Below are 27,279 nucleotides of genomic sequence, written 5' to 3'. Positions count from 1 at the left end.
TACCATAAGCGGGTCCAATGCAGCATCTAGAATCCCCTTGTTCGTGTCTCCATACACCTGATGTGGGAGAGACTCGTGAAAACAAAGCCTTGAGCATAGAAGAATGTATGGTTTTTATCCACAACCCATCCTTCGTTGTCAAGTATATCGCTGGGATATTGATAGAATTTGACCATTGCTGTCAAGCTCTATACTTGTTTTACTTCTTGATGAGAAAGCTCATGCTCAGAACAGCGCTCAACCCAAATGGGAAACAACACATCAACGATGACATAGACCCATCCAGAGCAGAAACCCGCTGTGTGATAAGCACATCAATGTTGCATGAACCCGGGCATCGACCAGAAGAGAGGATATCATAAACACCGCCGTGAACATTCGTAAAGCAATGAAACAAGTATTCAAGCCTTAGTTTTGGGGTAGGTCGTCATCCTCAGGCTGGTCGAATAGGAGGTTTGCGGCAAGCTCCTCGTTCTTGTCGCACGCGAAGTAGGCCTGGATGCAAGCCTCTTGGCTGAATCCGAGACGAGTCAACTGTAGGTTGGTAAGCGTTAACGTTCAATAAACCCGAGACTGTTCCGACTTACTCTCTCAATAGCATCACGCTCTTCCTCGGTTACACTAATAGCCTGAGCCCCAGGGGGCAGCGCAGCGTCATCCTCAGCATCCTCACCAAGCAGTTGCAAGAACTGGTTGGGATTTTGGGAGATAAGCTGCGCGAGCTGTGGGTTGCCGGCACCGAGTTGCTGGAGAATGGGCTCAAGCATGCCGGGCTGTTGTTGGACAATTTGTCGGAGTTGCTGGAACTGGGCGTTGTTCCGTAGGAAATCTAAGTTGCCAAGATCACGGTTGGCATCGCCACCAGCGGCAGCTGCGGCGGGGGCCGCTGCTCCACGGGCACCAGCACCGGCACCAGAGCCTCCACGGCCACCTCCTTGAGCCTGGGCCGCGAGATCGAAGAGGTTAACTGGAGCGCCCTCATCTGCGGACGGCTCGCCGAGATAGCACTGGCAATGGCGGCGGCGTCGGCGTCAGGTGCGGCAGCCGCCTGGCCTTGGGACTCGGCAGGAGGCTGCTGTCGGGCGGTCTCCGGGATCCCCTGTATCTCACCTACAGTCAGCCAATTTGTACTCAAGATACCGGTATAGGAGTATGACTAACGTTCAAGAGGTATTCGACAGCTCGGTCGGGGTTGTGGAAAGCAGCACGCATGGCCGCGTCGATCTGAGCGCGCTCGAAACCCATGGCCTCCATGTTCGCAATGGCGTTCGCGCGTTCGGCACCCATAGCCATAGCGTTGGGGTCGTGGGGTGCAGCTCCGGCAACAGCAGTAGCGCCGGCGGGGTCGGGGTCGCAGGCGGAGCGGCGGAAGCAGCGCCAGAATGCGAGGGGGCAGCCGGGGCAGCTGGTGTGGCAGCCGGAGCGCGAGCCGGGGTCTCGGGACGGCACTTGACGACGCAGCCGGTGCGGCAGCGGCTTTGGGCTAGCTCGTAGGTTAGTTTACTTATGCCAGCAAACCACGATAACAGAAGTGGCGATAAACGCGGGGCTCGAGATGCGAAATGCACAGCGGGGGAGTCATACCTTGTTCACCATGCACACAACGAAGCCCTTCTCCTCATCTTATATGTCTGACGGTATCCTCATCCTTGAGGATCTTGCCTTTGGGGAAATCAGCTTATTTCTATACGATGCCACACAGCCCGACTCCAAGGGCCCGAACGTACCAGAATAAATGAGCTTTTGATACTTGGGATCCCATCCCTTCTCGTCCGCGATGCGCTGCTTGACTGCAGAGACCTATTGGATATTTTTCATCATGTCAGATCGATACCATACAGCGCGGGTGATGATTGGCGCAATGCACTCGAATATTGTGCGATGTTGGGATGCGGTGGTGGTGGTGGGCTGACGGGGCACTTCACCAATGGTGAGGTCGGTGACGTGGGTTGTGACGACATACCAGATCTGTCGGCTCAATTTCGAGCACGAACTTCTGCTGCTTGAGATCCTGCAAAAGCACAAATAAGACGATTAGCCGCACGAACCAAGTAGTAGGCCAGGATAGGATGGGGAAGGAAGGGCGCCGATTAAGTAGGCAAACAGATTAGGGCAAGAGATGTTTGGGTAAATTGCAGGAGCTGCTTCGTTGCAGACATACCTTGAAAGTGACCTTCATTTTGGGCAACAGTAGTAGTAGTTGTTGTTGTGTGTGCGTGTGTGTTGTGTTGTTGTTGGTGGTGTGGTTTTGTCGTGGGAGGGGTGGAATTAAGTCGGAGTGGTTGAAGATGGGAAAGTCTTCGGAATGGGAAAAGTGATGGGAGAGGAATAAGTGAGCTTGTAAGCCCGGCGGCGCTCTCCAGAACCTACAGAGACCGACTTTGCCTACTGACTTAACCTAAGCTCCAGTGAGGGCAGAGGTACCTTATTATGCCTGGTAGAAGATGATGTAGGTTAGGATTGTGGGATGAGGCAGAGGCAGATGAATGCAAGCAACACAATAAGTGAGAGAATGAGCAGGCTGCCTTGCAGACGCCCAAGCTTATGTTTGGAGCAGTTTAATCGGGCTTTTTGCCTTTCGCGGGGCTTCGAATCCTAGGCGGGCAGCGAGCCAGTTGATCATCAGTGCTGCTCATCCATCCTCTCAATCGATTAGATGGATGCAGGCCAGCCTGCTTTGTTCCAAGTACCCCTCCCATACGTTCAACGCCGGTGTGGTACCTAACCTAGCATTCTGCCTGCCTAACCTACGGGCTGCGATACGGGAAGCTTCAATGGCGGTTCGAGGTGGAGCACGACCTCGAATGGATCATCATCAACGACGTAGACCTCTGGCGCCTAATTCCATCGTTACCTGATTATGTAAGGCATCCGTCGACGGCTCCAATCAACCAACCAATGTTCTGGACGCCGGTAGACCATCAACGCAACGCATACATAGTGAACCATAAAGAAGCACTGCATATATATCGAGAGACACAGAAGCAACAGCAGCATATGCCATATGGTCACCACGAGCTGTCGTGAACCCGGCTGTCCTCTCGTCGTTTTTGAGGGTGCACCGCACCAACTCACTGCGTTGGAGCATCACCATCCCATGCCATTGATATACCGACTGAATCGGACAAGCAGCTGTGTAGGTATTCAGCCTACATACATAACATTGCCCATATCGGACTATCGGATAATAAAGAGAGTTACGTGTAAGATCATCTTCTCCAATCGTCATCTAAATGAATTATCGGACGACGTTGACGCCTGGCCAACTACAATGCGGTGCAGTGTAGGTATGTACATGTACGACGGTCATCACAGCATGGAAAAGGAGGTCCGGGGACTTGCAGTGTTTGGGTTTAATGATTTTACTTCTTTATTTAGCTTTTACCACTACAGAATACGTGGGTTGATAAGTCTTCAGGCTTTTGTCCTCCCAGATTGAAACGCCGCGCTATCAAAAAAACATTGCACTGGTATCTCCAACCAAAAACATCCATCCATGAGATGATGATGATGCCCCCCAACATAGAATATTGACAGAAAGGAAAAGAAAAGATGAGCTGCACCGAGAGGGCAGTTGCGTATAAATAAGCCACGGTCTGCTTCCCCCATGCTCAGCGGGGAGCCCGTGTCATTTCGAGGTCATAAAGGTCGTACGTAGTTTTCATCATCAACGAGGCTTCTCTGCCTCATCACCGCCCCTCTATTGAGTAATCCCCAGTCCGCTTGGCTCGCCGGCTGTCTCGCGATCCCGAAGCTTCCTGCCCTCATACTCAGTCAGGCTTGTCCGCGAGCCCGCATTCAGGATCCATTCCGGAAGCGGGGGCGTCATTTTGCGCTCCGAGTCAGCAGCCGGGAGCTCGAGCCGTTCGGTGCTTGGTGTAAGGCTTGATGCAATGCTTGGTGCAAGGGATCTCTGAACGCTCTCCCGGCTGTTGGTCCGCGAGAGCGGACTCCGGCAGAAGGAAGACTGCCACTGCGCATCCGGTCCAGCGACGACTCCTTGATCACTTTGCCGGCATCCTCGGCCGCATGGATGCTTGTTCCGGGGGTTGCCCTCGGGGGTTCTGGGCTGTCGGTGCGGAACAGAGGGTGGATGTGAAGCTCACTTGTCGAGGCATGGGTGGTCAATGTTGGTTGGCGCCGAGCCATGGGACTGTACGAACGGCTGCGGCGAGCCACAGGCTTCGGGGGTTCCAGTTCCAAATCCAAAGGCGTACCAGGACTGGGACTGCGGCTCGTTGTAGGGCTGGCTGGGATCGTTTCAAGGAATCGGGGCAGAGGCGGTGAGGTGTCAGCGACGGTCTGGCGGTCTTGGGGGTCTACTGCCGAAGTATCCCACGAGTCGAAGCCATACCCTTCTTCGGCTATACTGCTCCGGTATGCGAGCGAGTCCAGGGAAGGAGGGCGCCTTCCAGCCCTGCCACTTGACGACAGTAATCGGGTTTTCGATGAAATCGGGCGGACTGCTTGCGAGAAGGAGGACCGGAAAGAGCTCATCGTTTCAGCAGTTGACTTGCCGCCACTTGAGCCGGGTGGGCTTTGGTACTCTACTGATAGACGTTCCTTGGTCACTGCGGTGCGCGGGACGGTCTGAGAGTAGGGGACGGCCTTGACTCGTTTCGAAAGCGATAGGGACCCTCCCTCAGTTGTATGCGTAGAGTTGGTCTCTGAATCGCGTAGGTGGCCGTTAATGTGATGAACCACAACATACATCACCTGGGTAGCGAAGGCATATGCCAACACAACGGAGCCACCGGTGAGGAACGACGTCTCTGGCCCGCCCAGGATGTTGGTCTTGTCACTATCGGTCCCCAGAATAACCAAGACAGCAATCGAAGCACCTGTAGCCGTCTTAATCAGGATCAGCCTCAAGATAAGGCCGAGAAGACTCGGTCTATTTGAGTCGGCTGCCCAGGACTGGCGGAGAGTCTTGTAGAAGAGAGGAATAAGCATGAGAAAGATGAGCCCCTCGCCAGCTGACGCCACGCTAGCTGCTATCCGCACAGCCGGTGTTGTTCGGTCGTTATCAGCATTCGCGATGTTCATGAACAGAGTGGCTGCTGTCCCCAATATGGCCGAGACGCCCAACGCGGCTGGAAGTTTTCGAGGTACCTTCATGTTGTAAGGTTGGTGATTAGTATGCTAGAGGATTATCTGCAAAAGCCGATGGGCTGTTCCAGCGTTGCACCTTAGTGCCAGACGTTTGTCGAGTGTTATACGTCGTCTGAGAAATGAGAAACAAATATGATAGAGTGCGCAAAAGCTCGGGTTGTTTGGTTGGCAAGTAGTGCGCGGCGCCAACACGTTTGACGTGGTAACGATGAGATATCCAGGTTGCTGGTTTGGCGAAGTGAAGAATGCCGTATTTAGACTTGAATGCCGGCTTGGGAGTCTGATGGACTGGAGCAAGTAGATGCAGGATCAGGAACCGGGTATGATGCGCCCAATCTCGAACTCGGCCAAATAGTATAAGTCGGCAACGACAGCACTATACGGATACGACCCTTGATAGTAGTTAATCTGGGTAGTCTTCTTCTTCGTAGATAGACGACACTGCAGAGAACAGTCGGTAGCCGTGAGCGTCAACCAAGAGTTGGTATATGTGAAACGCGGTTGATCTGGCTGTAGTCGGAGGGTGGGGGTTCCTGATGGTGTCCGGATGGCGTGTATTAATCTTGGGCGTTGCTAGTGAAAGCAAAGCCAGGGGTGTTGGATATAAGCGAATGGACAGGAAGGGTTAACAACCAGATTGTTCGAAACGAGTGACTAGGAGCGCCCACGAGTGGCCGCAGGAACAGGCCCCGTTGGGTTATAAGTAAAAATTAAAAAAAAGAACGAGAGCGAGTGGGTGGTTGCTATGAGAGCAGAGAATGCAAGTGCCGGGTTGTGGGTGAGAGTGTATAAAAGAATGCGTGTGTCCGTCCGTGTCAAGGCCCAGGTGGGTTCAATCGGGGCTATGGAAGTGGGTAGGCACGTCGCAGGCAGGGAGGGGTTGTTGGAAGCTTCCTGCTTCCTCAGTCACGGCTTTGGTAATTTGGTGGGCTTGGGATGTGTGTTGTTTGCTGAGGTGCGACGACGACGCGTTCCTCCTCTTGTTCCTGGCTTGGATTGGGGTCAATTACAACACCACGCGATGGCCACCAGCCCTGGTCCTAGTAGCCAGTAGTATTGCCAGGATTTCTTGGGCAAGGGTGGTGATAGGCCGCAAGCAGCAGAAGCAAATCCTCGATTCGGATCGGCTAGGGCTTCTGGCCAGTCTCGTCTAACGGGTTGGGTTGCTTATTGCGAGCAGACAGAGGAAGAGGCCGTGAGACGAGAAGAGGCTAGCTTGGCAGGGAGAGGGAGGGATGCTGGGATGCTAGGATGTGTTGGTATACCGGGATATGGCCCTCTTGCCTAATTCGTCGTGTGGATCCCAAGTCCAAGGTTCTGCTGTTCCTGGAATCAGATCTTTCGATCTGCCTGCCTCACTTGTTCTTCTTTTCTGGGTCGCCGAAGAAATCCAGGTTAGCGACTGCCGTAGATTTCGTTGTTTCCTTCCCTCCTTCCCGATGATGACGCCGGGATTATCGAATGTATCTAAAAGTGAGACACCGAGGCTTGGACTCTTGCTCGACGACAATACAAAACAATCTCAGCTCCGACACACTATCGCCGTTGATCTCTGTATCGCAGGAGGCGTCCGGCCCGTTGATTGGCCCGTCGGATCCTCGATTGGTAATTGGACCCTTCTGTCTCGGTTTGACCAGGGTCGTGTGATCTGGCTATGTCTTCACTACTGGACTGTATAGTGGAAGAGTACAAAAACGGAGCTACCGAACGGGCTGAGCTCTGCAAAGCGCGGTAAAAAAGAATGACGATGTTGAAAATGAGAGACAGAATGACGAAGGTCAACAATAGAGAGAGAGAGAGAGAGAGAGAGATCGGGGACAAGAGAAAAAAAATCTCGCAATCCTTCCCACTAGGGCTTCGTAGGGAGGAGACCTCGGGGCTCCTATCATAAACAAAAACAACCTCCTTTCACCGTCAGTCAGGTACATATGGGCCAAGTCGCTATGCAGCTGGAGTGCGCTGTCCAGGCCAGATTGACGAGTCCCTCCTCGAGCCCCGTGCCGCGTGCTTTTTTCAGCTCTCTGTACCTGGTGTGACGATAATTATTATAGGGATCCAGTCGCTCCACTGCTGGACCGGGCAGTACCAACCCGTTCCAATGAACAGCGAGAAGCGCACCGGAGGAACTGGGAACGGTATACCCGTTGCTCTCTGCGCCTGCTCGTCGTCGCAGGGTGAAAAATGACGGACGGGGGGGCTGGGTTCATTGCGCCGGCGCCTGACAAGAGGGAGTGAGTAAGTAAGTTGGGCAGTATGAGCTGCCTCATTTTTAGCTACGTGCATCGCCGTCCATCCATGTAGCGGATCAGACAAGCACAGGCTGTGCTGCTGGAGAGAATGTAATTGTGCGTGTGTCATGTAGGTAGAAGAAGCAAAGGGCTGAGAGCTCATGAAGCTGTACCTTGCATCTTGGTCGTATTGCCCTTGCAGCTGCCGTTGAAGGATCGCCAATGAACAGTCGAGAGTACCGAACGTACCCCCTGGGCTCCCGCCTGCCCGCCTGGGGTATACAAGGCCCAGAAATACGCCCTTCTTTTTCTATCTTTTTTCTTCTACCTTCCGTCAACTGTACATAGCGGTCGTGGCCGTCCTGCACACGTAACTACCATGTGGCTTCATATCCGGGCGATTGGCTTACGGCCCCGCAGGGAGATCTTGCTCTTGGTCTCGTTCTTCCAAGATTTCGTCTACGCATGGCATCATTTGGAAGGGAATATGCCACCGAGCTTTCTCGTGGGGCCGCCCCGGTAGTTGGCACTCGTACTCGTAGTTTCTTGGAAATACAAGGAAAGGTTTTACGGGCTTGGAGCCTGGAGGGGAAGCTATTTGCCGGACGCTTCGGGGACGGCGACATGGCAAAATGACGATTCGCTCACCAGATTGGCGCAGGAATGAGTTTCAACGTATTGCGCCGCTCGTGCGACGGTGTTGACGCCTCGTTCCCCATACTTATCCCACGAGGGTGTGTACGTGTGTACCGGGATAAATTTAGTTTTGGTGGTGGCCTGGTAGTCTCATCGCGCTGGGCCGAGATTCATCACATCATTACTTGTCTTAGCCTAGTGAGGCATGGGGTCCCTGAAGGCCAGAAGGGCGAAGGAAGAAAAAGATGTGCAGTTTTGCGCCTGGATCTCGTAGACGACATCCTCAGAGTTTCATGAACGGTAGAGCAGTAGTAGTAGCAGAAACACAGCCAAGAGCCGAAGAGGAAAAGTTTGGAGAGTTCTGCCATCTCTAATGGTTCATTGGACGGTTTCAACTGTTCTACATATTATAGAATGTTTTAGGTTTCTTGTCCATGTTCTCTCTCTTCTCACTGGCTGGATGATGTTGCAGTCCAGCGCAAGACTAGTCGCAATAGTCTCCCGTTTACACCTTCTCATGGTCGGATGAGCTTTCCGCACACGTTTTGGGCCATCTGAGACAGCGGTGCGGGAGGAATTGCTTACAGTAGATTCGCAGTGAGGTTGTATGATTGCGTTTATGATCGGCGCTTGTTGCACAGGTGTGTGTGGCTCTTCATAAATTTGTTTCCTTTCTTTTTCCCAGAATGCTGGTCCTCGGTCCCTATAGCCGTAGCCAGCTGCTGATTGGGTGAATGGCGCGCCGCCACCCTTGTTCTTAACTGATGAGTGAAACTCCATCGTGCAAATTCAGCGTGCAACGAACGCCGGTCAGCTAGTAGGCTCTTCCTTTAGTTGGTTTTTCAGTGCCCTCATTTCGCCTCAGCTCCTACACAAGGTTAGTAGTAATTGTTGAGCCGGCGGCCATCTCCTGGACTTGAAACCAAGGGCCATCCTTGAGAATACGACAGCCAGTTCAGGGCAACTGACAAACTTCTTCATAGCGCATGGCAGATGTGCGCGGGATGCCTCGTGCATAGGAGATCATATATCTACACGTATACACTATGTGCGCATCAGGCATGGAAAGCAGGCGCCGTATTGCTCTGGCGACAAGATTGAAAGTTGAGTCGTCTTGCTCCCGATTAGATGATCGTACCGATCACTCACGTCATGAAGCTTCCGAAGATCGCGAGCAATCGAATGCGATGGGTAAATGTACTGTACGTACTGCGACGAGGCGGACCTTGGGATCGTCGTCTTTCATGCTCTCGGATGCTGCCAGGTCCAGCGCTGACAGCTGCATGGGGGGTCTCGCTGCTTGCTTTTTTGGTCTTGGATGTATGAGACCAGGTAAACAGCTGCCACACAGATTTATGCGCAGCGCAGGTTTACAATACAGCACCAACCAATAGCCGTTTCCGAATTACCCCCTTTTTGCGCGCACAACTCAGAACGATTAATCACTTGTCAGTTCACGGTTGATGAGATAATCCTGCAGCGAAGCGAGCCCCGACCTTCAAGAGGGCCTTGACCTTGCAGTTGTTAAACTGAGGCTCTACCTTGGAAATTGAGTCCGTGGGGGGGTATATGTTCCCTGATTCATTGCAACTCTAAATTTCCAACGGCTCGTTCGGACGTTGCATTCCACCGCACGTTTTCGCAAGTAGGCTGCTTGTTCGGTCTCTAGCCCGCGTTTTCGATGTTTCTTGCGTTTCTTGCGTTTCTTGCGTTTCTTCTGCGAATTGCCGTTGTATGTAGTAGCACTATCGGCAAAAACAAAGAAAGGGAAAAAGAACAGGTGAATCGTCCATCTAATAGTACGATTGTGTGTAGATCAGGACCAGATCCAGAAACGCTAAAACAGCACATGATGGGGTTCGCCTTCTTTTCTCTCTACCTGCTTCTGCTTGTGACATGTTGAGTAGACATGGTCAGCCGTGGTCAGCTACGGTCAGCCCATCCAAGGTCAAGATGCATACGATGCCTTGGAAGATGCAGGCCGATGGGCGCCAAAAATGCAGCCACCCACTGGCCCCTCACTCCTGTCAAATGTCAAGGTTAAAAAAAAAAATGAAGTCTTTCCCAGTTTTTTGACATGTTCCCACCTATGCGCATACGAGGATACGAGCATACATACGTGTGCGCCTGTCCACTCTCCGCGAACTACAGTTTTTTCGTACCTGCATAAGCTCAGGCACTTTCTCGAGGCTCCGTCTCCTTTGGGCCTCTTGAACACGAAGATTTGACGAGAGACTCCACCACCCCCATCTTTTGCAGACAAGAACCGTGAGCCGTCACCGTTCCTAGCGGACCTGCCAGGCGGCGAGAACGGGTTAGGACGGACGAGCTTGTAGGAGCTTGTAGGAGCTTGTAGGAGCTTGCAGGAGCTTGTGCCGTCGGTATTCTCCGCCCGACTCCTCTCTCGCTTTATTAGCAAAGGGCTAGTTCAGAACAAACGGGCGAGTTTCATGCTGTTCCCTAGTCGACACTTTCGCGTTAGGTGTTAGGCATCACAATATTTTGATTGGAGATTGCCCGTTCACTGCCCACCTGACAAAACCTGACGAAACCCGACACAAGCGAAACACGCTCCGAAAAGCTGTCATTTCCCTTGGTAGCCATGGTAGCCCAATCACAGGCCGGGTCAGCCAAAAAACCTGCATACGCAATAAGGCTTCACTATCGTGAATGCAAGTACGCGCATGCATGCAGGTACCAGCCCAGAAGAACCGATGGCGCCGGTCACCATATCATGGCTGCATTTCACTGATTACACCGGTGAGGGTACTTATGTCGTCAGCCAGTCAGCCAGTCAGCAGTCAATCAAATTGATCCATTGGTCCTGTCCCGCGGAGGCCAAATGCTGCCCTTACATTTGTCTTTGATAGTCTTTGTCTGTCTTACACAAGATTCCGACTTGTCTCGGGCGACACACAGCCAATGGCAGCTCTCTTGGACACCTGGATTCGGAGATTTTGTTTACTTCGCTGGAAGAAGCAACAGCCGCATGGCCGATAGTCCATATGCACCACACAAATGTAGCTTGGGGAATATTGATCTTTATGCATCTCATTGGCTCCCGTGTCTCTCTTGCTTTTTCCCGTCCCCCTCACTACCTAGTTGTGCGCAAGCGTAACGTAAGCAAGCATATGGATAGGAGGTATGTTGGCTGTAAGTCTTCTTCGCTCGGCGTAATATTCTTGCAGGATGCCGAAGGCTACCTACCCTACAAGGAACAAAAAAAAACGTCATCTTGAATTACAGCAGTGCAGCCGGAGACTTGTCCCCAAAATCCTAGGAGGGGCTGAGGGGCATCTCGAAACCTAAAGCAATAGCACTTGTAGAGTGAGCAGGTAAGCTTAAAAATCCATTTGGCGTGATCTGGAGCAGTCGTTCCGGGATAAGTAGTAGCGATGGAACAACAGCTAGCCATCGGCGGAATAGTTGGCAGCAATTCATTGGCAGTAACTGTGGTGGCTGTTTTCAAGTTTTAATGAAGGCATCCGGAGCAGCAAAGTAGGTATGCATGTGTGGAGTATTGTCAGTTTAATCACTCCGTACATCAATCCAATTCACTTACATGCATGGATCTTAGCCATAATAGCGTGGCAATTCGAGCTTCCTGATTGCTGGAACTACGTCTCTCCCTAAAGGCTCAACCAGGCTTTGAGTCGCCTCGGCATTCAGCGGTCAATATATACTATGCGGGGTAGATCATCAGGTCTCGTGTGAAGGCTCTGGGCAGAGTCTCAAGCGGGCAGAGCGATCGATGCTCGTGATATATAAGTAATACAGTGGCCTTCAGATAGTAAGTATAGTAATAAGTATATAGATATAGTAGCTAATGCAGATAATTGTCTGTTGTGATATTTGTGCCGGACTTGATCATGCGGCTCCTATCGGCCTTCGTCTTCCTATACGGATTTATACTAGGGGCCCTCGGCAACCTCGAATAACTTGACGGACCAGGTAACATGGGACAGATGTAGCCTGAGCATCAACGGCAACCGGACGTATATTTAGTCAGTATAGACCTGGCAGTAATTCACGATGTGCCAGCACAAGCAATACTGACAACGGCGGGCCGAAAGCTCAGCTGAATTCCATTACCAAAGGCTGCCGGTCCCCGAACTGTGGCCGGTGAGTACTAATTTATGATTTCCAGCGTTGGTGATACATATGACAACGTCTAACCAGCGCATATAGGACATTTTTCAAAAGTTCAAGGCGAATGGGTTCAACACCATAAGGTACTTACTTGCCTGCCTACTCATACCGTGCACTCGAAAGCTGCGACGGCCGCGGGAAAAGACTGACCGATGAAAAAACAGCGTCTACTTCTTCTGGTCGTACCACAGCGCCGCCGAGGGGGTCTACGACTTCGAGACCCCGGGCAAGGACGTACAGCGCCTCTTCGACTACGCCAAGGAGGCGGGACTTTGGGTCATCGCCCGAGCCGGGCCGTATTGCAATGTGAGGAAGCTGAACTTGTTCCTCCCTCCATCTCTCTCACTATCTCTTGTCTCGGATCCCCCGAAACGAAATGATCGGATTACACCAACTGGTTTTATTTTCACGTGATTGCTGATATATGCGGGCAGGCCGAGACGAACGGCGGCGGCCTCGCGCTCTGGGGCAGCGACGGCAGCCTGGGCGAGATCCGCACCGGCGACGAGACGTACCACCAAGCCTGGCTGCCATGGATCACCAAAATCGGCTGCATCATCGCGGCGAACCAGATCACCGAGGGCGGAGTACGGGTTTCTGTCACTTCTTTTCACCCCTTTCTTGGGCATGCGCCTGAGGTGTTACTGCATAGCTCCTTTAACTCATGGCTACAACTAACCCCTTAAATTTCAACAAAACAATAGCCCGTCATCCTGAACCAGATCGAGAACGAGTACCAGCAGCCCGGCACGCCGCACACGCCGGGCGCGACGCAGGTGACGCACATGCAGCAGATCGAGGCCGCGTTCCGGGCCGCGGGCTTGGTCGTGCCCTTCACGCACAACGAAAAGGGGATGCGGTCGCAGTCGTGGTCGCGCGACTACCAGGACGTCGGCGGCGCCGTCGACGTCTACGGGCTCGACAGCTACCCGGGCGCGCTCTCGTGCACGAACCCGGACGCGGGGTTCCACGTCGTCCGGACGTACCACCAGTGGTTCCAGAACTACTCGTTCACGCAGCCCGAGTACCTGCCCGAGTTCGAGGGCGGCTGGTTCTCGAACTGGGGCAGCGATACCTTCTATGATGAGGTGAGTAGAGCTGGAAGAGAACCTAGCAAGCATATAATACTATTGTTCCTTGCAAAGTAAACGAAGAGTCCTATTTTCTGACAAGGAGGGTTTCGTTGGATATTTGAATAGTGCGCGACGGAACACGACCCATCATTCGCAGACGTTTACTATAAGAACAACGTATGTGTAGCAGCCCCTATCATACCCCATTACTTATAGAGAGACGACCGACAGACTGATACACAACACGGTCGGGTAGATTGGCCAAAGAGTCACTCTTCACAGTATATACATGGCCTACGGCGGTACAAACTGGGGCCAATGTAAGCATACCCTGTTCATTACTCGATAGATGGACGGACTTGCACTTTTGGTTCGATACTCATCATGCTAACTCAAAACGCCAAAAGCCGCTGCACCCCAAGTCTACACTAGCTACGACTACAGCGCTCCCCTGCGCGAAACACGGCAACAAGGGAACAAACTTTTCCAGACCAAGCTCATCGGTATGTTCACGCGGGTATCCCCCGATCTCCTGAAGACCGACATGGTCGGAAACGGAACTGGGTATCGAGTAAGTATGACCATACTCCGTTTCCTCCCCCCCCCTCTTTTGCTTCCTGTCCCAACTTACCAATCGCTCTTGACAGGTCTCCTCGACCTCCGCATACAGCTGGGTCCTGAAGAACCCGGACACCGGCGCCGGCTTCCACGTGGTCCAGCAGAACAAGACGCCCTCGCGCGAGAACATTTCGTTCTCGGTCGACCTAAGACACCAGCGCCGGACCCATTGCCATCCTCAGGGTCGAGCTCGGCGGGCGGCAGAGCAAGATCCTGGTGAGTGACTACAAATTCGGAAGCCACGCCCTGCTGTACTGCTCGGTAGATATCGCGGCCTACGGTGTCTTTAGCGACGATATCGACGTCCTCGTGCTCTACCTCAAAGAAGGCCAGACCGGCTATTTTGCTTTCAAAGAGGATGAGCCATTGACCTACAAAGTATTTGGCGGGGCCGATGATAGCGCCTTCTTCTCCGCTGATACGACGACGGCGGCGGGAGCGGCCAAGAATGCGTTTACGTATACGCAACCCGCAGGGACGACAACCGTGCAGTTCTCTAACGGTATTCTGGTGTACTTGCTCGACCAGCCTACCGCGTGGCGGTTCTGGGCGCCGGCCACGACGTCCAGTCCCGCCGTGAAACCTGACGAGCAAATCTTCGTGCTGGGGCCCTACCTGGTCAGGAGCGCATCCGTCCAGGGAACGAGCTCCGCATCGACGGCGACAGCGACGTCGCCACAACCGTGGAAGCATACACGGGGACTCCCATTGACCGAATTATCTGGAACGGACAGAGCGTGGCCGCGGTTAAGACGGACTACGGCTCCTACAAAATCAACATCACTGGCGCCGAATCTAGGGAGATCAGCCTACCGAGGCTGGCGAATTGGCGGTCGGCGGACTCGCTGCCCGAGACCCAGCCCGAGTACGACGACTCACGGTGGACAGTGTGCAACAAGACCACGACCCGGAGCCCCGCGGCTCCGGAGACCCTGCCGGTTCTCTTCTCGTCCGACTACGGCTACTACGTAGGGGCGAAAGTCTACCGGGGCTACTTCGACGGGACCAACAGCACAACGACCTCCGTCTACCTCTCAGCGTCCGGGGGTCTGGGCTTCGGCTGGAACGCCTGGCTGAACGGGCATCTCGTCGGGGGCCACCCGGGAAACGGCAGCCTCACGAGCACCAGCGCCACATTGGCGCTCCCACTGAGCGCTATGAAGCGGGAGAACAACGTGCTGACCGTCGTGGCCGACTACCACGGCCACGATCAGACGTCGACGGCGAAGGGCGTCCTGAACCCCCGTGGTCTTCTCGGCGCATACCTCTCACTTGCCGGGACGAAGGAAAATACCGGGTTCAAGCTGTGGAAAATCCAAGGGAACGCCGGCGGCAGTGCGAACATCGATGCCGTCCGTGGTCCGATGAACGAAGGAGGACTGTACGCCGAGAGACTCGGGTGGCATCTCCCTGGGTTCAAAACTAGAAGCTTCAACGAGTCTACCCCCTTCGCAGGGCCTCGCTGGATCAGGCATCCGGTTCTACATAACGGACTTCGAGCTGAACCTCGATGAGGACCTCGATGTGCCCCTCGGTGTTGAGCTCTCAGCGCCTGTAGGTACGATGGCGCGGGTCATGCTTTGGATCAACGGTTATCAGTATGGGAAGTACGTGCCACACATCGGGCCCCAGACGGTGTTTCCCATCCCTCCCGGCGTCGTCAACAACCAGGGCAACAACACGTTGGCGGTCAGCTTGTGGGCACAGACCAGTGCAGGAGCCAAGCTTGACGACGTCAAGCTGGTCCATTACGGGCAGTACCAGACGAGCTTCAAGTTCACGCGGGATTGGAGCCACTTGCAGCCGGGGTGGACGGATAGGAGCAGCTACGCATAGCGGGCAGCCGTGAGGGTCTCACTCATCTCGCCCCGTCCATAGAGCAAAGGCCGTGTAACGACATGGGAAGCCCAGTTGTGTAACTTCTGCTGGTTTGCCTCAAGGTTGCCTTATAAGACTGAGGTGGTGAGTTGTCGTTAGCCTCAAACCCGTAGCAGGCAAACAAGCATCGCCAAACCGTTGGGCTATCCCTGTGGTTTGCCAATCAGACTTTACCACCGACGTTGGAGCTGATTGACTGACTAACCTTAGTGGTTGTCAGTTGTGTAACGATAACGAGGGGGCTGTCTGTAGTAGTTTTACAACCTTACAGCCGCTTGTTCTAGCTTACTTATCGATACGAACGTTGGGAGGCACCAGGCAGTTTGATAGAAACCGTGTAACCGCCGCCGACAAACAACGGTTTTTGTTTGATATTTTATCAATTGATTCCCACAAAGACACAAGATTAGGATGTCAAGACTCAAGCCCGCCTTGCCAAGATCTCCCGCTCAGCGATGTCGGTCATAGTTTCGTAGTAGCAATCGTATCAGTCCCGTCTTATCAACAGTCATGGCCTCGCATGGACATGCCCGATCGAGACTAGCCGCCAGAGAGCCCCAGACATGTGGTGGACGAGTGGGGTAGCGTGCCTTGGAGGCGACAGATAGGGCCATGATGGATTCCGTACTATGCGTGGTCACGCTGGGCCTAGAATTGCTAGGTTGAGCAGTATATACTCAGGGGAAAAGCGAGGGCCGCCTTTCACGCCATTTGAGGCACAGAGTCCGAATGAGGCAATTTCATGCGATAATGGGTGGTAATATTGCAGCGTGCATCGGGGTTTCGGCGAAGGTGATGATATGATCTTAGGCAGGACACCCTGGAAAAACCCTTGACGTAACGAGGGGATGCGCCAATGAGACTCGCCGCTTCAACCCCGCAAAGCTTGGTATGCCGGCTGCCCCTCCGTCCTTTTGGGTCACTTTCCCTCCTTCTACGGACCTGGATTTGGAGAAGGCAGCGATAAGGGCGCGTCTTGGTCGTCTCTCCATCCCGCTGTCTCTCGGCAAGTACATAATGCATCCGTAGGTACAGGTAGGTAATAAAACCCAGAATCTAATCCGATCCCATTTTATTGTTATTTTAGTCTCCTCTCATCTCTTCGCCCCTCAAAGTTTGCTTGCTCCTCTCCTGCTCCAGTAACTCCTCCCTGCTCGCTTGGACAATCCCAATTGAGTTGGTGTGGATTTCTCTCTCATAATTGCTTCTCGTTTGGCCCAAACATTTCCCATCAGATCAGATTAGAGAAGCCGTCCCTCGTGCTACTAGTATCCAGTAGTACGGGCTTATCGTTTGCCTGCCTTAAGCACTTGGAACGGCCACAAGCTCATCCTCTCACACATATAAACCCGTCGCCATGGCCGCTCTTCGTCACAGTGGTATGCGACCACTCATCCTTGCCGGAAAGCGACTCTCTGCCCCCTCCGTAGCTGCTCCCAGACTATCTTTAACTCAATCCATCACACGTCCCTTCTCAGTATTCTCATCCAGAATGTCTTCCAGCTTCTACCCCGGGAGCCCGAGGCCCCCGAGCTGAAGACGGCCATTCCTGGTCCCAAGACCCAGGAACACATTGCCAAGCTGGACAAGGTCTTCGACACCCGAAGCTTGAACATGATGGCAGACTACACCAAGAGCTTCGGCAACTACTTTGTCGACCCCGATGGCAACAAATTGCTTGATGTGTAAGTACCCAGTCGCACGAGAGACGTAGAGAGAGAGTCGGTACGATAAGAGTAAGCTCTGACTGACACGCCGCTCCAGCTATGCCCAGATTGCTTCGATCCCCCTCGGATACAACAACCCGGTCCTCGTCGAGGCTGCTAAGAGCCCCGAGATGATCGATGCCATCATCAACCGCCCCGCGCTGGGCAACTTCCCCTCCCACAACTGGGCCGAGATCCTCGAGACCGGTATGCTCAAGGTGGCCCCCAAGGGTCTCGACCAGGTCTTTACGGCCATGGCAGGCTCCGACGCCAACGAGACCGCGTACAAAGCCGCTTTCATGTGGCGCCGCATGAAGGAGCGAGGCGGCCCTACTGTCGAGTTCACCGAGGAGGAGATGCAGTCCTCTATGAACAACCAGACGCCCGGCGCTTCCGAGCTGTCCATCATGTCCTTTAAGACCGCCTTCCACGGCCGACTCTTTGGCTCGCTATCCACCACGCGCTCCAAGCCTATCCACAAGCTCGACATCCCCGCCTTCGACTGGCCTCAGGCCACCTTCCCCCTGCTAAAGTACCCGTTTGAGGAGCATGCCGAGGAGAACGCAGAGGCCGAGGCTGATTCCATCGCCGAGGTGGAGCACCTGATCAAGAACTACCACATCCCGCCCTGCGCCGTCATTGTCGAGCCCATCCAGTCCGAGGGCGGTGACAACCATGCTTCGCCCGCCTTCTTCCGCGCCCTGCGCGAGGTCACGGCCAAGCACAATGTCCTCCTGATTGTGGACGAGGTCCAGACGGGTGTCGGCGCGACCGGCAAGTTCTGGGCGCACGACCACTGGACCTGCCCTCGCCGCCCGACATGGTGACCTTCTCCAAGAAGGCGCAGGCGGCGGGCTATTACTTCGGCAACCCGGAGCTGCGGCCCAACAAGCCCTACCGTCAGTTCAACACGTGGATGGGCGACCCGGCCCGCGCCCTCCTCTTCCGCGCCATCATCGACGAGGTGCAGCGCCTCGACCTGGTGGCCAACACGGCCAAGGTCGGCGACTACCTGTACGGCAAGCTCGAGGCCCTCTCGCGCAAGTACCCCGGCGAGTTCCAGAACCTCCGCGGCAAGCACCGTGGCACCTTCATCGCCTTCGACAACCCCAAGCGCGACCAGTTCATCGCCAAGGCCAAGAAGCTGGGCGTCAACATCGGCGGCAGCGGTGTCAGCGCCGTCCGCCTCCGACCCATGCTCATCTTCGAGAAGCAGCACGCCGATATTCTCCTGGACACACTGGAGAAGGTTGTCACGAGTGCCTAGATTCATTCAAATTTTGCATGATTGGACATCATTTGGGGAGGATCGGGTCACTGTAGAATTGGGTATTGAATGATACTTGGAAGTCATTTTGGGGTTTGGATATTTGGAAGGGGTTAGCTTTCTGGTTTAGCATTGGGTTGATTTTCTGCTGGTTTCTGGATTTTTACAGTACTTCACATTTCAAGCGCATTGGCTGGTGTTCTTCAAGACGAGGCACCCACCGACCAAAGATGGTTATTTGGTCGGTTTAGTCACTTACACAAACAATACCAGCGTTCATGAGAGCAGCGTCATTATCAATAATACGATATAACATTACATATCCTGGCCTTTATGAAGTGACCTATGCATAGGAGACGAGAAATGGGTTAAATGAGCCTAATGGGCTTTGTTGTATTGGTTGATTATGTCTCGACAAGAAGCCCCTGCCCCGTTTCGACCAACCCAGAGCGTTCGTGGTGACCGACAGCCATGGTGATACAGCAAGGAATATCAATATGCGTGCAGATTGCGGCCCGCTCTTCTTCCTTTTTTGCTCCCTTTTGTTCTCCCTTGGTTCGTCAAGGAGTACTGTACATATTTCTTCGCGTCATGTAGAAAGTATGGGTATATTCCAAAAAACATCTAGTGGTGACGACCACCCACGTTTTGCATATATGAACATTTCCGTCGCCTCCTGGGCTTTCTATTCTTATGGCCCGTTCTTCTTCTTATTTCTCATCTGGGTCGCCACTTGTTTGTTGGCAATTGATCGCCCAAAGCCCTTTGGATGCTGTTTGCCCGTCTCACTGCCATGCCATGCGTTGCCCAAACCTGCACGGCCCAGGGCCCAAGCTTATGCCGTGTTTTCTTTCCACCGTAACAATGAACACACTGGCCCGCCCACCTGAGTCTCGCAACATCGAAAGAGACCTGACTGACTGACTGGCTGGCAGGCTGGCTTCTGGGCAGCCTGGATCCCCACATTGTTCGTCGAGAAGCAACGTTTGTATATAATGTAGTATGGAAGACGAAGAAGCCCTCTCCCTGAACTCCTGATGCTCTGCTTCTTTGCTCCTCCAAAACCGATTCGTATAATATGGGAATTAAGTAACAGATAAGACTAAAACGCAGAACGCCTATACACTCAGGCTCGGGAGATGCAGACCAATGATGTTATGTAAGACCGTTGGGAGGAAAAAAATATCTTTCTCTCCATGCAAGACAGACCCCTGCCCCTTTTTTGATACAAGAATGCAACACCGAGGTTGTGTAAAAAAAAAGACGAATATGCCGAGGCTCCACATAAGGGGCCGTATAAGTAGGGCAATAATATACATTTCTGGTCCAGGAGAAGACCTCTCCCATACGTCGCTCTTCACGATGAGCATGTGTTATTCACATCTCCAATCCTGGCCCATTCTTAGATCACTTTAGCAGCTGGCACGAGTGACAGATACACGGGCTGAGACGAAGCCGTAAAGGCGAAGGAGGGGTTAACCTAATGGCTCATCACCTCATGCTTCGTAGCTTCGTTGGCTCGCTCCATATCACTGCCCTCCTGCATATTAGAGTTACCATCAGCGATGCCAATGCTGCCATGAACGTCATCCTTTCCCTGCTGCTCTTGCTCAAAATCAAGCATATTAAGCTCGTTCTCTCTCTCGAGCGCAGCTTCTTGCTCACGCAGTCGCTCTCGTTCAGCGTAGTCGACGCTGTCCTGAGTAGCTTCCTGTTCCTGCATGATGCGGTCTTGCTCGGTTACCTCGGCATCCATTGGGTTGTCACCTTCCGGCGGAGGAGGTGGTGGAGGGGGAGGGCTCGCCAACCCTCCCTCGTCTTCTTTCAGACGCTTGATGATGGGTATTTCTGAGGGTGTCGCAGTAGCAGAGCCCGCGTCATCCTCCTCACGCTTTCGCTTTCGTTCAGAGCTGGCAGGAGTCGGCGCAGCATCTTCATCGTCGGTTAATACAACTTCAGCATCCCGAGCAGAAGCATCCAACGAGGAGTCGGGATCCTGCGAAGCGGCATTGCTACTCTGCTCTGTCCGGTCGGCTCTCCTTCTCTCGTGGGCTGTATACTTCTGAACAGCCTTGTCAAAGAACTCCTTCACGTATTTCTTGACCTTCTTTTCCTGCTTGTCGGAGATTGAAGTTGGATCATCTACGCGCTTGTTCTTGTAGTCGGAAGAGACAAGCTTCTTGTTGATCTCTTTGGCAAACTTCTTCAAGTCGTCCTTTGGGAGCTTATACCGGAATTTGTCCGTAACATACTTCACGTGTGGGAAAAGCTAGAGAAGATTTGTGAGCAGTAGTTCATTCAAAGGTGCAGCAGAAGATACGACTTACTGTGTTCTCGTATATCTTCATCTGTTTGTCCATCGGTAGAGAACGCCATTTGTCCTTTTTGTGCTCCTGTGCAGGGGTGGTGACGTGTTGCGGAGTCTGCGATGCAGATCTCCTCAACGCCGCAGTACTTTCGGGCTTCGTGAGAGAGTCAATGATATCCTGTAATGTTTTCTGTTCCTTGATGGCTTTGAAAAAGCCTTGTTGTGCGGCTATCTCAGGAGCAGGTGCTGTTGGCTTGTGCCAAGTGGTTTGGCCACTTTTGGTGTAATAATACCAACTGCCAGTCTTATCGGTCACAATGAACCATCCGGCAGGAAGGGTGGAAGGATCCGGGGGCCGGCGGTGTCGCTGAGTCTGAAAGTTGGTATTCCGCTGTGGCACAGTGCTGCGAGGGCCCTTGGGTACATTGTCGGGCAATGGGACGACGGTTGCAGGTTTGGCGCTAACAGGCTCTTCGGCACGAGCGCTGCGACGCTCTCCAAACGAATTGGCAGTTTGCGCATTATTCGGTGTCCCCTGTGCATTTCGGGCCTTTCGCGGGATACGATATCCAGTTTCCAGACTGCTCCAGTCTTCCAGCAATCTTTTGGACTCTCGTGCCACATCTTCGTGCTCAGAGCCGGTCAGGGGTTGAATGGCCAACTCGATCTTGGAGGCATCGATCTTGTTGCGGGTCATACGGGGGAATTTATCCAATATGTCGAGGATTTGGAGAACCACGTTGTGGTCATCCCTAAAGGTGTTTAGTGTGGTTTTGAGGAACTCGTATCCGTGCATGCGCTGGACGTAGGGAAGTACGCGCTCCTCGCATGCTTGAATGCGTTCCAGCAGCTTGACAGCGATCCATTTCTCCTTGCATTGCATAAGAGAAGCCATAACCTTCTGCACGCCCTTCTCGTCGAGGCCACGGGCCGGTATGCTATTAACATACTCCTCGTCATCCTCGCCAGCTCTCTTCTTGCGGGGCTTCTTGACCACTGCGACGGCTGTCTCCCAGCTATCGCCATCATCAATACCGAGGGCTTCGATGGTCGCATCTGACAGTTTAGTCGCACGCTCGGTCTGGGTCTTACCGCCAATAAATCCAATGCAGTTAGGCTCGGCGCAATAGCATGGTTGGGGGTCGGCACCATATCTGTCCACGTTGTAATTGAAGACCAGCTCCTCACCGGCCTGGATCTTGCATTGGGCAAAAATGCCCATGCGCAGTTTGTTGCCAACCACCCACTTGTCCACGTAGCAGTTGGGATTGCAGGAATGATTGCAAAAACGCCCGAGATTGCCCTTCTTGGTCGCATCTACAAACTCGTGCTTGCTCAGTGACATGAAATAGAAATGCTTGATGCCTTCCTTGTCGTACTGCATCATTCGGCGTCGAAAGGTCGGTTCATTAATCACCTCACCGATATACTCGAAGATGAAATCGTGGGCCTGTAAATCTCTGTTCGCGCGCAGTCCGAAGCCCTTCTTCTCGGTCTTGATGACCGAAACGTCGGCATACTGCTTTCGCTGGAATCTTTGGTTCTGGCAACCGTCACCACAATTGCACTCTTGGTCGACGCATTCCATTTTGGTGGCCCTGTTGATGCAGTCCGAGTCTTCGCCACAGGCGTGGTTCATGCCATCCCCTAACAGGCCCAAGTCAGCAAAAACACCCCGAGCAACGGGGTTTAGAGATATCATGGTGTAACGTACGCCATTCTTGATCGCAGTCACAATCCAATGCGTCGTGTTCGGTAGATCCAAGCGATTTAGAGCCATACAGACAGTCCGGAATGACCTGGAAATGCTCCTTGGATACTTCCGTCATATCGGGCAATTCGTTGAAGAGAGGAGCCTTTCGCGGGACCGCTTTCGAGGATGCCTTTCGCAGGGGCTTTGGAGGTGCGGCTCCGTCCGGTGTCGATGCACTTTCGCTACGTGCTTTCTGCTCGTCGGGCGACATGCTGGGCGACCGTGATCTTGTCCTGGACCTCGAGCCCTTACTCCGATCTGGGCTAGGTAATGCACTGCCCTTTTCCTGCTTCACCAAGCTGTCGCTATCAATGCCCGATCCTTGTTCACCTGTCTCGACCTTGAGGTTCTCCAAGCCATCTTTGACGCGCTCCTCGTCCTCCATTGTTGCGTCGGGCGCCTCACGCCGCGGGTCGACTTGGGTTCGCGGCTGGGACGTTGCGCTGCTGCAGTGCAGATGGGGGACAGTGGATGGTAAGATGGACGGAAAATATTCCTAAAGTGGCGGAGGACAAGAGAGGGCGACAAGTAGTCAAAAAGTCAGCAGAGCGCGACGCCAGCTGAGGTTCCGGCGTACATGCGCGAGAAGGTTTTGTGGGGAAAAGAAGGGAGAAGGTAGCGTGGTGAGAGGCGAGAGAGATGGGAAAGTTCAATGGGCGCCGGCAGCGCAGCAGAGCGCGGATATGGAGAAAAAAAGAGGGCAATGGGAAGGGAACCATTAGCTCTGCACTGCTGTTTGTGACATTGCCTGTCAACACGCTTAGGTCAATCAATTGCACTGCATATGCGACATACTACAACAAAGTCGCGTGTGGGAAGAGTTTCTTGATCAACTACTGGGGACAATGAGCGAAGAGGACCCCGGGGTGAGCTCGTTGTCGCAAGGAGGTAGCAAGTACGGTGACGGGACCGCGGGTGGAGGACTGCCCTTTCCAAATTCACGATACCAGGCAGGTTGGTAGGTCATGTTACATGTGGGCATGTACTTCCAGCTTTCAGAAGGTGAGGTTAGTCGGGGATACCGCCTCCGTCTTTGCCGTCTGGTCCGTGCGCAACATTGGGGCCCAGCGCCGTGATTGCTGGACATTGACAAAGATTCAATATCAAGCCTGCCTATATGAATGAACCTCTTATTACAGAGTGTGTAAGTCGCCTCAGATGAGTTGTCAAATCAGAAGTAGTATCCAGCTCACCTTTCTCGAGGTACCTGTATACAGGTCTCACATCCTGTATAATCAGTTGGTTTAACTACTGTCCCCAAGATGCAAGAAATCAGTTCAAGTTAAGATCTGTGAAAATAGGGATAGAACAAATTTCCAAGAGCTTACGGTAGGTTTTCCAGAAAAGAGGTAGGAAGTACCTACTGAAAGCTGCCGGTATGAATCCACTAAGAATCATAACTATAAATTGTATCTGGCAGTTTACATCTTGTCTCCAGGACTGAAGCGAGAGTCGACAGCTATGCTATGTAGGAAATTACCGATAATATATGTGACGGGAACAGACATTCTCTTTCTACAAGCGCTACATGTATGGCGTATGGGTTCCATGTTGTATTACCTAGTGCATTTGCAGATTGAGTTTTCGTCCCTGCCATGCTATGCACTTCGATTCCGTAGAACAGGTGACAAGGTATGTAGATAGACACATACTTGCTTTGGTTGCTATCCACCAGCTAAGCCGGATTGGACTCTCGTGTAGAAATGGAGAGATATCCAAGGTCTATGGCCCATGTCTTCTGCCCAAGGTATACACCTTGAACATCCTGAATGATGCAGTTCCCAGGGTATGATTGCGGGCTTTTGGGGGGCAATGGTTGCAGCCACGTTTAGGTGCATGTTCTAGTAACTAATAATGGAAATAACTTAAGAAGCGAAGCCCCTCTTGATATCCAAGTCTTGCTTTCGCCCTTCCTGCCCTCTCTGCTTCCTTAACTTCAACGATAATAATGAGACTTGGCTGTGAAAAGAAAAGCATCCATGTAAGATTCGGACATACTTTTTTCTGGCATGAATGACCTATATACAGTGGTGTGGTATCGTGGGTGGCATAGGATGAGCGACGAGATTCAACCTGGCGTCTGGAGAACAAACGGTTGTCGTCCATTTCAGCACACACTTGCATACATCCCAGAAGACGGGAATGGGCCAACCGCATACTGCATAAACTAGCAGATCTTTCATATATATCGCCATCCTCTATACAGCTGAACGCTCCGAACCCTAGAAGATATATTCTTAGGTTAGGCCATGACGGAAGCGTGGTTTAGTGGGTCCCCCTATGAGAAGCTGCCAGCTCATTATGCATTGCCAGGACTTGGATTGGAGTCGGGCTCTCTCGAAAGAGCGGTATGTGAATTGGCCTGCACGTATATATAGTGAAGACATGTCAGACACCCGCAGCTTGCAGAGATCCATCCATTGACACGTTCTCACCCTTCTGCGGCTCCTCTAGTCTTTTGGGACATGAAGTTGGACATCTTTATACCTACATATAAAGGATGGAGCACAGCGACCCTGCGGCTCGGAGCCTCGAACTGCCCAATTGTGACGAACCCTTGATCTGTGCTCCTGGCTGGCCTCTGAAAAGGTCAAGAGCTCTTTCTGCAGTCTGATTGGAGAATCCCCAGCGCAGCTCAACCACTCAATCCGCCCAGGCAGGCTCACTATGCTCACTACTTCTGCCCTCGACGTGGAGAACGGCCAGCAAAACAATGGCAGGACCACCAATGAGACCGAAGGACTGGGACCTATGCCGGAGGAATATCTGGTAGCACGGAGGCTAACGGGAGTCCAATTGCTTATGTTTGTTTTCGCTGACGGTAGAATCCCGTCTATTGCGGCGCACACCGTCTTTATGAGAGCTGGATCTTATGATGCGTCGAGACAGCGCTCAAAGTGCCAGGCTCGTGTGGGAGGGGAGACCTTCCTTGGCATAGGCCTCGATGGCGGCGGCGTCGACGTCAATCAGAATCATGGAACACACCCATCGGGATCTATTTACGACTTACAAGCGGCGGGGAATGGCTCCCGAGTCAGCACAAACCCCCACTACTACCCGACAAGAAGCTAAAATGGCCTGCTACTTACTACGTAGAGGCCTAGAGAAGCGAAGATGCCGCCTCTCTGGTCAATCTGTCTGTCTTATTTGATGGATTTGCGACATACACGAGAGGAGGGAGGATACTGTGGATAAAAACACCCACGAAGCTAGCCAGACAATCTTTTACGGTTGGTGCATGCGATAGCCGAAGCAGAAAAAGCATGATTTATCAGTTAGGGATGGAGGAGCAGTCAAGTCAGGCGACCCCCGTATGACAGAGGTAGTCAGAGGGAGGCAATAATTCGCCGGCCTGGAGGGGGATCGCGCATCTGCACGCTCGAGCAGCTGGCCCACTCAGAAGCTGAGGTCGGATCCTGAGGGCTGCATGGACTATGCATGGCTGGGGGAGCTCTCTCTACCTGCTGCTGGTCTGGCATATTACGACCCAATATGCCTCTCTGCCTTTTTGGGTACAAGCGGCCAAGCGCCATATCCCCAAAGACTAAACCTGCGACTTTGGTCTGGTTTTTTTTGTTTCCTTCTCCCGCAGCACAGGGTTGCAGGGTCGGTCACAGGCATCCTTGCGAATGGTTGGTCTTGCAACTAAGGCGAGCTATATGCGGCGACCTCTCTCAACACATGTTGGACCCGGTATCCTATTACTGCAGCTACCATCATTACTTTACCCAAGTCGGACATGTAGGTCAGACTTTGTGTCAGGTGCATGGGATCCATCGAACCAAGACTGCCTCTACGCCTTAACAGTAGCTCGAACGTCATGCATGGACTGGGTCCTCCTACGATATTGTCTTGCTCTGCCGACTGAAAAAAGAGTGGTGTTTTCCTGCTGCTGCTGCTGGAGGATACACTTGGGGGGCACTGTTTTTGGTTGTTTGTGCATCTGTCTTGCAACACGGGGAAACGAGAGACGTCTGTCTGCCTGCCCTTCCACCCCAGTTCCCAGTTCCCAGTTTAACACGGACGCCCAAGACACGCCTTCGGCAAAAAGAGGACTCGCGGACTTCAACCTTGACAATTGTAACAATTGAAACTTCCCGGGATCCCTCCCAGGACCCCAGACAACCCTACCAGCTTCCGCTAGCTTCACCTACCCTTGTTACCTCACCTTATTACCTGGCTTACTTATTACATACTTGCCTGCCAGGACGACAACTGCCCTCGGTCTTGTGTGGGCCGCATTGTGCCGTCGCAACAAACCGCGACTTACGCTTGACGCCTTCCTCGTTCCTGTATTACTTGGGTTCTCACGCTTCAATATATTCGCTCGCTTGTTTGACCCCCTCCCGGCAGAGAAAGACGCGCGCTAGGCCATACCAACCGTTCATTGCGCGCGTCTGTTGACCCTTGGATTTCACTTCCTTGCCTTCTTCAACAAACTTGTCACGCTTCGGGCGACTGCCTACAACTGCGCGGCTTTGCCTCGTCGACCATAGCCACCCACCGTGGAGGCCTGGAGCTCTGTAGTAGACCGGGCGTCTCTCTCCTCAC

General features: G+C 53.0%; 6 protein-coding genes across 6 annotated transcripts; 3 read left to right on the top strand and 3 right to left on the bottom strand.

The window, feature by feature from the left end:
- Positions 1 to 408: 408 nt before the first annotated feature.
- On the bottom strand, positions 409 to 2,179 carry PG994_010161 (UV excision repair protein Rad23; the record flags this gene model as incomplete). Its single annotated transcript, XM_066861570.1, has 8 exons — positions 409 to 534; positions 588 to 1,007; positions 1,162 to 1,405; positions 1,455 to 1,483; positions 1,637 to 1,662; positions 1,728 to 1,800; positions 1,964 to 2,011; positions 2,162 to 2,179. 8 exons carry the CDS (start codon positions 2,177 to 2,179, stop codon positions 409 to 411), a joined length of 984 nt encoding a protein of 327 aa, XP_066710680.1.
- Positions 2,180 to 3,700: 1,521 nt separating this feature from the next.
- On the bottom strand, positions 3,701 to 5,118 carry PG994_010160 (uncharacterized protein; the record flags this gene model as incomplete). The annotated part of the gene is made up of 2 exons (XM_066861569.1): positions 3,701 to 3,922; positions 3,952 to 5,118. The coding sequence occupies 2 exons, from the start codon at positions 5,116 to 5,118 to the stop codon at positions 3,701 to 3,703; spliced, it is 1,389 nt and encodes a 462-aa protein (XP_066710679.1).
- Positions 5,119 to 12,112: 6,994 nt separating this feature from the next.
- On the top strand, positions 12,113 to 15,652 carry PG994_010159 (putative beta-galactosidase C; the record flags this gene model as incomplete). The annotated part of the gene is made up of 11 exons (XM_066861568.1): positions 12,113 to 12,124; positions 12,180 to 12,208; positions 12,290 to 12,431; positions 12,560 to 12,712; positions 12,830 to 13,213; positions 13,455 to 13,518; positions 13,606 to 13,769; positions 13,846 to 14,032; positions 14,082 to 14,384; positions 14,456 to 15,197; positions 15,256 to 15,652. 11 exons carry the CDS (start codon positions 12,113 to 12,115, stop codon positions 15,650 to 15,652), a joined length of 2,577 nt encoding a protein of 858 aa, XP_066710678.1.
- A 1,659-nt stretch (positions 15,653 to 17,311) lies between these two features.
- On the top strand, positions 17,312 to 18,667 carry PG994_010158 (uncharacterized protein; the record flags this gene model as incomplete). Its single annotated transcript, XM_066861567.1, has 3 exons — positions 17,312 to 17,379; positions 17,459 to 18,161; positions 18,239 to 18,667. The coding sequence occupies 3 exons, from the start codon at positions 17,312 to 17,314 to the stop codon at positions 18,665 to 18,667; spliced, it is 1,200 nt and encodes a 399-aa protein (XP_066710677.1).
- Positions 18,668 to 20,147: 1,480 nt separating this feature from the next.
- PG994_010157 (SET domain-containing protein) lies at positions 20,148 to 23,113 on the bottom strand (the record flags this gene model as incomplete). The annotated part of the gene is made up of 3 exons (XM_066861566.1): positions 20,148 to 20,936; positions 20,995 to 22,622; positions 22,690 to 23,113. 3 exons carry the CDS (start codon positions 23,111 to 23,113, stop codon positions 20,148 to 20,150), a joined length of 2,841 nt encoding a protein of 946 aa, XP_066710676.1.
- Positions 23,114 to 25,395: 2,282 nt separating this feature from the next.
- PG994_010156 (uncharacterized protein) lies at positions 25,396 to 25,800 on the top strand (the record flags this gene model as incomplete). Its single annotated transcript, XM_066861565.1, has 1 exon — positions 25,396 to 25,800. The coding sequence occupies one exon, from the start codon at positions 25,396 to 25,398 to the stop codon at positions 25,798 to 25,800; it is 405 nt and encodes a 134-aa protein (XP_066710675.1).
- Positions 25,801 to 27,279: the final 1,479 nt, after the last annotated feature.

Source organism: Apiospora phragmitis (assembly GCF_038363925.1).
Source record: "Apiospora phragmitis strain CBS 135458 chromosome Unknown utg000010l:1.0-9815664.0:1.0-9183399.0, whole genome shotgun sequence".
Classification (NCBI taxonomy): Eukaryota; Fungi; Ascomycota; class Sordariomycetes; order Amphisphaeriales; family Apiosporaceae; genus Apiospora; species Apiospora phragmitis.
This window is presented reverse-complemented; position numbering and strand designations above follow the sequence as displayed.